The following is an 11,023-nucleotide window of genomic DNA, read 5'->3' on the forward strand; positions in this document are numbered from 1 at the left end:
ACATTAAATCCAAGTCAAGTCTTGGAACCATGGTCTATTCGATCCATGTTAGATTTCAGCATATATGGTGAATTAGAATTTTGCTAAGGGTTGTGATATAATAACCTACCATCCTATTTCTTGAACCACTGATTTTTCTATAAGTTTCGGTTCATTATCAGAAGCCAATCTTTTATTGTAATGATAAAAGCAGAACAAATAATTTAGACTCGGAGTTTATTCTTCACATAATAATGATGGGTGTAGCACCAATTATTTTTAAGAAATAATATGAAAATTACTCAGACCAAACACTTGAATAAACACCTTCCAAGGTTTGATGGAATTTTTTTGCTATGTACAATCTTGCACTTACAAGACCATGGTTATGTAACCATAGAAAGCAAAAGATAGAGAAAAAAAAGGAGAGAATCCTAGAAGTCGATGATGGGTTCTCCGAGCGTCAAATTTCTCTCTATGGTCCATGGCAGGTTAAAGAGCTTGGCTATTACGAACTTGAAAATTTTGTTCACATTTATGTTGTGAGTGGCACTTGAAAAAAAGAGAGTAGCTTTCATCACTCTTGCATATGCTCTGGCCTGCCCAAATAACACCAGAAAAATCAAGCTTAGTTTCTTTTAGAAACCATAGTCATGCCATAATAAAGTTACAAGATAATTTTTTCCTTCAAAAAAGATATAAAATTAACAAGAAGCCTGTGTTCAGTGGATCCCCCACGACCCCGTTTGCCATTGGCCCCCACCTACGACCAAGATTTCCAACATGGAAGGTTCTATTAGATTAATCCCCGGTGCATGAATCCAAATAATATTCCTTTGTTACTTCTATCCAAATTGAATACAACTACGATATCAAAGTTTGAATTCGCTAAAAAGATGAACAATTATCGAAGAACTATGCCAAGAATGGAGATTGTGATCCACATTCATTAAACCATTCGGCAACAAATTGATCATTTCATTGACGGAGCGTTGTCAACTTGGGGATAAAGTGGAGCGAAAATGTGTGGTAATGAATCAAATTTGAACCCAAGCAAATAGGGGCACAGTTATTCCAAGAAGAGGCTCGGAACTGGTTCTCCATCAAGCTGGGGACCATTATTTGCATTCGGTGGTACAAGAAGGTCCATACTCCATGTTTAGTTTTTATCATATTGGTCCATGGACCAGTTAGTGATTCTCTCTGTTTCAGGTGTCTAATTTCTAAAACAGATTGCTCTGGTGATATTAGGATGGCTTTGTCTCTGAAGCCTTTAGCAGGGGGTCTTCCAAACCAATACTTGCAGCATCACAGTATATGAAAGGCTAGATTGCTTTTGATATGGAAACAAGCCTTAGAGAACTCATTGAAAAAGTGCACTGTTTGGACAGAGGCAATCAATATGACAACCAAAAAAGGTTGTGATTCAATCTCCAGAAAAGAAGTTATGGCTCCCAAAGAAAAGAACATGGCAATGTAATTATTTGTCTCAGGATAGAAACTGAACCATATAATATGTTTCACATGTAATTGTTCTAGGAAAAAAACCCAAATGGAAAGAGAATTTAAATATACTGGTAGAGGTTTGAGAAAATTAGATGACATATGATCCGAACTATATATGAGGATCATCACTCATGGAAAGTGTTACTTCTGCTATAAAAAATTTATTCTGGATGTGAATACAGAGACATAGCATTTCATGCACCTTTTCTGATGGCTACCCTAACACATCAGTTGTTTCTTCTCTTTTCTGCTCCCTTTTAATACAGAAAAGTATAGCTAACTGTGGCATAGTTTTTCAATTATTTTTCACTTTTGTACTGATTTTTCCCATCATTTTCCCATGGAGTATGGTTTGGGTCCAGCTGCTATCCATTGTCAAAAGTACTACACCTCTATGCCATTATAGTTCAGTTGCATGGCATGTGTCTGGTGTTATTGGAAGGCAGGAAGTTTCATCATCATTCTGAGATGAAAAGGACACATTTGTTCACCATGCCTACCACATACATAGGTGTTGCACTTCAATTCAGGTTTAAATCACCTAATGCTTTTCTTATTTCCCAATAGAGCAACCACTCAGGTAGAAAGGAAGCTTAGCTTCATGGGGCTTTTGCATATAACAAACATATTATCAGTCAACATAAGGGAAATGATTTACCTCAAATGTGACAAAAAAAAGAGAAAAGGCAAATGAAAATTTAGATTACCTGATTCACTATGGTCCATTGCATTTCAAGAGGAAGCTGAGCAAAGTCATCAAACTTCGTTCCTATTAAGATAGGGATTGCCGTCTGAATTCAGGATCAGGAGAGGAAAAAAATTAATATAATCAGTTTAAACAATTTACCAGAATATATTAATTAATATCTTTTTTTTTTTTTTGGCCGCCCTTATCCAAGCCTACCTAATCTCTTGGGCAAGGATACTTATAATAATTAGAGGAAAAAGATGATGAGATTTTAATACCTTATTCCATTTTCTTGCTCGTTGATACCAGTTGATAGCGCTGAACCAAAAAAAAAAAAGAAGACAAATCATAAGTGGCAGATCATAAAAAAACTTTTCTGCATCGTATCCATGACTTTTTTTTTTGAAGTAATATCTATGACATAGGTTGGTTCAGATTAGTACATGTTTCCTATTGCTATACTTAGCACCATAAAACAAGAAATATCATTAGTATATTGACAGAATCTTAAAGCCTTCTTTTAATTTCTAACCAAAGATCATTTCTGAATCTCATAATTTTCAACCACACCACCAAAAAAAAAAAAAGAAATCAGGTGGAACGAGAAATCCAAACTTAGAGATTAGTAATAAATAAATAAATAAAAATAAAGAATAGACTTACTTATTTAGTGTGCAACGGCTGGTTAGATCGAACATAATAAGAATCGCCGCAGCATCTTTACAAGCTATAGGGACATGATCAAGAAACTGACGATCACCTACAAGCAAGCATGAAAAAAATTAAAAATGGGAAAAAAAACCCTAAAGAACAAACTAAATAAGAAATAATAAAATTAAAATATTTGGAGAAAAAAGAGGGGAAAAATACCTCCAACATCCCAAATACTAAATCCAATCCTCGCACCCCTAACGGCTAAAATTTTATCCATTAGATTCAGCCCTGTCAGTTGTAACCCCCTCTGTTCCTCTATATCTCCCACATACTTAACCTGTCAATAAAAAACCCACCAAAATTAAGAGAACACAATAAATTAGTATTAATTGTATCACGAAATTTAACAAAAACAGAACCATAAAACTATAATTAAGGACCATGTATTTTTTAAAAAAAATACCATGAAGCTTGTTTTTCCGATATGGCAGTCGCCGAGGAGGCTAATCTTCAGCGGCACCAAATCGGTATCCACCTCGATATCGCTGCATGCGTCCGAAGGGCCTGCGGCCGCCGCAGGGACGTCCTCGACCGCCTTGAGCTGCGGCGAGAGGCCGCCCTCTAGCCGCCGGTACCGGGCGTGGCCGCCGGGCGAAGAACATGCGAGGAGGTTGTCCCAGAGGAGGCGGAAGAAGCGGCGGACGACGGCGAGATGGACGAAGCGAGCCCACTTATGGTCGAGACGAGTCAACGTCCGGCTGAAGTGAGTCATGGCGAGGTGGTCGTGGTGATGGTGGTGATGGTGGTGGTGGTGGTGGGGGAGGATGGTTGAAGGCCTGGCCTCGCCATCAACAAGGGAGGGGGGAGGAGGAGGAGGAGGAGGAGGAGGAGGAGGAGCTATTTTATTATTGTTGGAAGTGTTTTGTTTTCCTTTCTCTCTTTGTGGAGCTCTCCTCTCCTCTGCTCTTCTTTAATCTGGCCTTCTCAATCTACTATCCTTTGTTGTTGTGGTAACGACCGGATGGTACGAAAGAGACTGCGTGTGGACGGGGACGGTTGACCGATTATAGAAGATATCTTTGGTCAGTCCAATTTGCCGGCTTCTTGGGCAAGAGAGAGGGTTATGCCCATCTTTATAGCCATTTGGTCCTTTTGGTCATTTGGGTTACAGCCTCTCAGAGGTGATTTGCTCGCTAGGCCAGCCTTAGCCATGCTCGGTGTATTTTGAGAACCAATGTTGTCTTAACAGAGAGCGACTCATCCACAATGATTAACTGGGTTAGGAGGAGGTGTGCACATACCTATTACTTTAGGATATCTGGAGTTCAGCAAAAGGATGCATCTTCTTTAGAGCGAGACATATCTACTGAAAGACGAATGGGACAATGAATCGGGTGACTTCTTTTGCAGCTGATCACTTCAATGGAATACTTTAGACTAGTGAGGCACATATATATATCAAAGACTTTTTGGACCTATCGTTTCTGATTTTTTTGGATGTGTTCATACTACAGCGGTATCAAGTTAGGGTGAATTACTCCTTAGACTTATTGCTTGTTTCTGTACTACCGAGGAACCTCTTTTGGAAATGGGAGTTCTCAAATACAAATTTAAATAGGTAATAAACATGCAAGTAAAATATAGAAGATCTACTAAAACTCCAAATATAGAAAACCTAAGCAATTAACTAGATAATCATATAATAAGTAAAACTTTTTGGAATGAGGAAGTGGCGAGTACTGTTGATAGCTGCCGCCAACTTTTCTTGAGAAGTGTTAGCTGCTAAGCAACTATCAAATGACAATTTCCAGAAAGAGGGCTATCGATGGTTGCCAATAGACCGGAATCATTGTTCGTTGCGCAGTGCGTGTCAACGAGAAAATCCAAGTATGATGAAGATTTCATAACTTGGAAAGACTAAAACACATTGGTCATTTAAAAGTTTTAACTGACAGTTTCTGGTTGTTAGAGAGGAATAACCACATAATATTCAATTATGTTTTCCTTTGCTCTAGAATTCTAATGACGAGGATTCTTCTATAATTAGTTTATTGCATCAAGAATGTATATCCGGTTATTAGAAAGCTGATGGGTCTTTGTATGAAATTGTCAATTATATATGGGCTATATGAAATAATTCCCACTATAAAATAGTTTATAGTTGTTATTTAGCTTTCCACACACACATATGCTCTTTAACAAAGACGCATAAAAATGCTTTATTGATTTTTCCATCCTAGTATTTTAGATGCATATCTTGATGATTTGCATAAGTTACCTTGTTACCCAGAAAAAATGGAATCACACATTTTTAAAGGATGGCTCTCATTTGCTATAGAACTTGTGCACTAGCTTAAGAGTGGCGATTTGTATTTCGATTCACTAACCCATACGAAACATTGGCATTAGTTAGGATCTTAGGGTATTTGTCTTTTGAGTCACTCCGCAGTTACCCGCTAAAACACCTACCTTAAAAATAAGCCAGGAATGTTGCAATTCGCATCACTTATAAGGTACTTGCTCTACAATTTCATTTTAAACTTTTTCTATAATCTTATTATAATACAAGTTTCACTAAAATATAATGCAATCAATATTTCTGCTGGAAGCTTCTTATGTTCACTTGTGACGAGCCAGATGCAAGGTCTATGGATATAGCTTATAGATATACTTAAGGATGATTAAAGGAAAAAAAAAAGAGAAAGAAATAAAAACACTAACCTATAATGTTTAAGATTTGGTAGGTCGAACCTATTGGTATTTATAGATTGAGAAATGACCTTGTAGCAGGTCATGCTACCTTGAGTGAAGCCTTGCTCATTTCCTATTAGGTTGACCCACCAAAACCTAACCTAGAGTGGCATACGGAACATCTAAACCAAGAAAGTGTCAAAGATCAGTGTAGAACTCTGGGTTTTTCTTTTGTGTCCATGATGTTATAATAGCTTTTATGCTTAACAAAGATTAGTGGTCCTATAATTGTATGGGTGGTAAGGACCATAGATTAGCAGCCAATTTTTAGGTTTTCGGGTTGATGGGGCAGGGATATCAAAGAACAAGCGGATGAGAAGGGCCCCCTTTGTTTCAAAGAGGACTTAGAACTTTGGTTTATGTGGCGGGCTTCGTCTCCGTCAAGACTCGAATTAGGTATTTACAAAGTTGATGGCTGTTAGCATTGAGCAAAGCCAAGGATAGTGCTCGAGGGGCAAGATGTGAGCTGTCCTCGAAAATATTTTTGTGGAGGAACTATGGGTTGGCCCTGGTCCACCGCTGAGCTGATTGATCCATTCAATCGAAAAACAGCATGAACAAAGAAGAAATAAGAGGAAAAAAAGTAACTGAGCCATGTTGCTTTCTGGTTGGACTGGTCTACCAGCTTAGCAGTGGATCTGGTCTAACTAAATTTTTACCTTGTTACAATATCTTTACCATCACTCTTGAAGTCAGAGCCAGCCATGCCGATTAATTCAAGATAAACTAATCAGATGTGGGACTAGCCGTCCTAGCTAGTGATTTAAATTGTACACCTTAAAGTAGGCTAGGTTGTTACACTTCAACACATTTAAATTTGAGTAAGGCACCGGCCTTGTGTTTATATAATCGATAAAAGATTGCTATTGTAAGAGATTTATTATTAATTAATGGTAGTTTTCTTTATAGGTCTATTTGGACATACCAACAAACATTGGATGAAGACTAATACTCGTCTAATTGAGTGCCAGAGTCATTCATGATCATGCTTTGAATTTGTTTGCCTGCATCAGATTCCATTACTGTCGCTGCCTAGAAAAATTATCAATGAATGCCTCACAAGGAAAATTGTTTGGACCGTGAGCTTGCATTCCTAATTTGACCCCATGCAAAATAATTGGGGAATAAATTGGTTGGCTTGCTAGAAGATAAGAACTTCAACCCTTTCAAGATTTTGATTTCGACAGGAAGAGAATAATATCTGAACCAAGATTGATTTGGAATCTTTGTCTGTCCATTTTAAAGAAATCTTATGGCAATGTGTATATTTTTTAAGAAAATGGCAGTATCATTCTTGACAAACAATAATGTTGCTGTAGCAGGATGTGGGCATCTGATAGGAAAGAGGGAAGATGCTATAGGGTAAGTGCATCTTAGGACCAAGCTAAGTTTCAAAAAGTTTGAGCATATTAGGTGCATCATGGTCGGTATTTTTATATTATCCTGCCACAAAACTACTAAGTTTCTGGGTTGATATTTCATGAACACAACATGGCTAACCATATTTTGTTCTCTCAAAGGTTAATATATCTCACTCGAAAACTTTATTAGTAGCATGGCATCTTGAGTTGATTTTTGACTTACTTAAGACTTGTTTAGCAAAATCCTGTCATATGCCCTAGGATATATAGGGAGGGGAGAGCATAGGGAATTGCAGGCCTAATCTTGATAGAATTAACAAACTCCTCCCCTCAGCTTTCTCTATATCTATGAAACCAAATCTAGTGGAATTTCCAAATAGGCTCTTAAGAAAATAGTGAAGGTATACGAATGCAGCATTGGATCCTGTGTATTCGATCCGCAACATAAGGGAATATTATATTGGTTGATTTTGATGCAGGTTTTAACAAATCAAAATTTGAATGCCTCTTCACTGGAAAACCACCCTCCAATTGTGCAGGATTACAGCTGAGAATTGCAATACAAACCCATTAGAGAAGCCTTGACCACTTGGCCAAGTAGAAGAGAAGAAATTTGCTACACTACGTAGTAAAGGATCCGAGCACACAAGTTGTCAAATGACAACAAAAATTCTCATGATGCCCTTGACTGTAAATATATAGTCTTCTTTTTGATAATATAGCATTAGATTCCTTCATAACACCCGCTCCCGTCCTTAGAAATGGTTATCTTCTTTCCAGAAAAAAAAAATATAAAATCTCTCAGAAGGGGAACAATTGAACTCTGTTATGTGAAATTATACTACATAACTCTCACTTCTGAGGGGGAGTTCTAATTGCAAAGCCAAACGAAGGAAGTTACCTTCAGAAGAAACTGAGAAGTGATATGTTGTGCATCATGTAGTTTTATCAATGCCAAATCAACATAATATATGCATGCAATTTAAAATTGGACAGTGGTTCTATTTTTCGCATGGAAGAACAATATTATTTTCTTCACATGAATTCGTCGATGGTCGTTTCGAGATCTATGCAGCAGATAAATGAAAAAATTTAAAGTTTCGAGCCGTCTAAAGTTGCTTACTTCTTACACACATTTTTTATGCATCACAATAAGAAAAGTAGCGTAGCATGTGGGTGAGTCGAAAGGTGCGCATTGGATCAAACGCCAATAAAAATCTTAAAATTACTAGATCAATATTGTATATTAATATCAGAAAGTTATAAAAAAAAATGTGTTAAATAATAACATATGTAGTGGGTTTTGTATATATATATATAAAAAAATCAATTTTTATGCTGTATAACAATATAATTTGACGTTAATAAATCATCCCGTAGGACGCCTACCCATTCTCCAAGGACGTAATTTTTTTCTTTTTCTATCCTTTTTTTATAAGACTATTTATTTTCCTTTTCTATGCTTTTCTCAACATTTCTTAAGGAAAGTTCCTACAAAAGATTCGGATACCCTGTCTCGCGCTTTCACTTTAACAAAGTAATGCATCATGATAACCATTGGCCCATGTGAGTCCGTCCGAGAGAAGGGCTTTTAAAAGATCGCGCTTCGGAATCGAAGTACTTGAGAGCTTTTGGATCCTTAGAAAGGTCCTTAATACAAATTAAACTGGCTCCCTTCTTGGGTTTGGTGGGCCCACATTTCACGCGTACAATGTGGGCCCACAGTTCTCGAGATGGTGGGATATCAAACTCAGAAGGGACCCTTCCTTATGCACTTATTTGGTGTACTTCGTTGTCAGTCCGTGGGCCGCCACCAAGCCCACGGATCAGCCCTTGAACGCATATTGTAATAATTGTTAGCATGTCTGCCACTCGAATAAAAAGGAATCAGATACCACTAGCCCGGGATCATAATAGCACCACCTGATGTGGCGCTTTTATCCGCATCAGGAAAAAGGAGTAGGCCCCATCCTATGTTAAAGATGACCCATGGTACATATTAGATTATTGAGTCTCAAATTGGAATTAGTCCCATATAGAGTTGTAATTTGGAATAGAATATCTTTCCTTTTTTCTGTTTTAACAAACACAAATTGTATGTTAAATTTAAGTGATGGCTAGTTGGGAAGGGAGCTTGCAAGATGTCTCAAGACCTTGGAGTTTTTTTTAGTATTGTTACTCATAGTAAAGTATTTATTGATATTTTCTATTGTAACGTAGAATGCATTTTGATATATTCAAGGGTTCTTGATATTTCCATTTAGAGATAGAAGTCTATTCTGAATATAGAGCTTGAGGATTTTATGGTTTTTTTGCTGAGGTAACTTTATTAGTATATCCACAGTATACCATATCGTACTGAACCGGATGGTATGGAATGTACCAACTTAGTTCGGTACCGGTACACAATCTCGAAGCCGAGTACTGAGACGATGTATCTTGGGTATACCAGTAGCCAATGCTTCATCATTTTAAGTAATCCTCGATTTCCTACCAACAAAAAGAAACAAGATCCTAGAAGCTTGATGGCCACCATAAATTGCATAAGAAGTTATATGTTGGATGCTGCATCTTTCATAATCTTTTGTCCCTTCTATGCCATCTGCCTTCAAATGAGATCTAGTGATACCTATAACTTGAGCAGATGGAGTGTAGCATGAGGATATTATGTCTCTGTTTCTTTTCTTCCCCGGCTAACCTTTTCTTGTTGGGTTGTGGAAGCCGAAATCTCTCATTCATTGACCCATACCTAACTGCTTTGCAATAGAAAAAGAATGAACATATATAGTAGGGCAGAGAAAAGAATGAAAGGGATGGACACCATATTATATATTCAAAGATATGTTTGTTTGCATTCCATGTGGATGTTCCATTTAAAGACAATGTACATATAAATAGCTAAATCAAGGGTCTGAGGAGAGGGATGAGAGTTTGTGCGTACGCCAGCCACCCCCAAAATATGAGCAAGCTGAGGACCTTTTGATGAGTGGAGGGAATCAGGAGAACTCCATGGGCAACCACCTAATCCACTTAAGAAGGAGAAATTAGTAAGTTGTAGCCCTCCACACCAAATAATAGTGTGGTGCCTTGATGTAGTTGGAACAAAGACATGTCACAGTACTGAAATTTCATGAATGCTATGATCCGCTAGTAGCTGCTTGCTGAAGGCAACAACCATCTATAAATTTCAATTATTAGTGTTAATTTGTTACAGGGTCGCTCTGTAGATAATAGACTTGAATCCCATCACTGTATAAATTCCCCAGCGAATTGTCATTAAGTTGCTCATCAGTAACTCATCGTACTTCATTAAACAGAGAGAAAGGAAGGAGTGGTTAACAAATTAGAAAAGCTTTACTTAATATTGATGCGGGAATTGAAGGTTATCAGTTAGTACTAGATTAGTTAGATGTTTATAACTATTCAGGGATTTTTTTTGGTTATCTTCTTGGGAAAAATGTGAGGTTCCTTTTCTAGGTTAAATGTGTGGAAGCTTGTGATTGGCGGAGTAGACCCATACCAAATCTACCAACCAAAAAAATAATTATAATATCTTCTCTCAGAGAAAACAAATTCCACCTTAAAAAAGAAGAAGAAAACAAACTTAGATATCATACATCCATTCAACATAAAATGGGATTCTTCTAAGAATCTTGGATTGCATAGTTCTGACAGCGTCTCGGTCACTCCTGATTATCTTCTAGATTACTCTGCCAAGTGGTGTGATTGAAGCAGCACTCTTAGATAATATTGGACAAAGTGATCATGAATTGGTAGATAAGAAAGTCTAGCCACCAAACAAGACTTCAGCAACCAAACTCCTCTCCTCATCCAGCCATTTGGCTTGGTACCACAACAATGATTACACAGCGCATTTTAATTTCTAACGTTATTCATTCATTGATGACTGCCATTGTGTATGCAAGAAATCATCAAGTTGTGTCGCCCATATGTTTGTCTAAATTGTTTACTTGTTTGAAGTGCAGAAGGGGAAAAATTAGTCTCATAGTGGTGAGTCACTGGCTTAAAGAAAGTTTTCTTGAAAGCTGGCGATACACAAGGGACAAGTTTGAAGACCCTGGTG

The 11,023-nt window shown here is 37.5% G+C and overlaps 1 protein-coding gene across 2 annotated transcripts; it reads right to left on the reverse strand.

The window, feature by feature from the left end:
- Positions 1 to 215: 215 nt before the first annotated feature.
- On the reverse strand, positions 216 to 3,825 carry LOC103723104 (septum-promoting GTP-binding protein 1-like). Of its 2 annotated transcripts, none has more exons than XM_008813917.3 (6): positions 3,291 to 3,785; positions 3,044 to 3,164; positions 2,837 to 2,933; positions 2,452 to 2,491; positions 2,193 to 2,276; positions 216 to 578 (listed from the first exon to the last, which is right to left on the reverse strand). In XM_008813917.3, the coding sequence occupies exons 1-6, from the start codon at positions 3,597 to 3,599 to the stop codon at positions 414 to 416; spliced, it is 816 nt and encodes a 271-aa protein (XP_008812139.1). In that variant the 5' UTR covers positions 3,600 to 3,785; the 3' UTR covers positions 216 to 413. The 2 variants fall into 2 exon arrangements, with proteins under 2 accessions (XP_008812139.1, XP_008812140.2); XM_008813918.2 differs by lacking the exon at positions 216 to 578 and adding an exon at positions 1,533 to 2,092 and having other exon boundaries at positions 3,291 to 3,825.
- Positions 3,826 to 11,023: the final 7,198 nt, after the last annotated feature.

Source organism: Phoenix dactylifera, chromosome 4, assembly GCF_009389715.1.
Source record: "Phoenix dactylifera cultivar Barhee BC4 chromosome 4, palm_55x_up_171113_PBpolish2nd_filt_p, whole genome shotgun sequence".
In the NCBI taxonomy this organism is placed as follows: domain Eukaryota; kingdom Viridiplantae; phylum Streptophyta; class Magnoliopsida; order Arecales; family Arecaceae; genus Phoenix; species Phoenix dactylifera.

Coding starts and splice junctions, on each gene's coding strand:
- LOC103723104 (XM_008813917.3), bottom strand. CDS start 3,599: ATGACTCACTTCAGCCGGACGTTGACTCGTCTCGACCATAAGTGGGCT. Junction 3,165..3,290: donor TCGGAAAAACAAGCTTCATG/GTATTTTTTTTA, acceptor TTTTATTGACAG/GTTAAGTATGTGGGAGATAT. Junction 2,277..2,451: donor GAGCAAGAAAATGGAATAAG/GTATTAAAATCT, acceptor TCCTGAATTCAG/ACGGCAATCCCTATCTTAAT.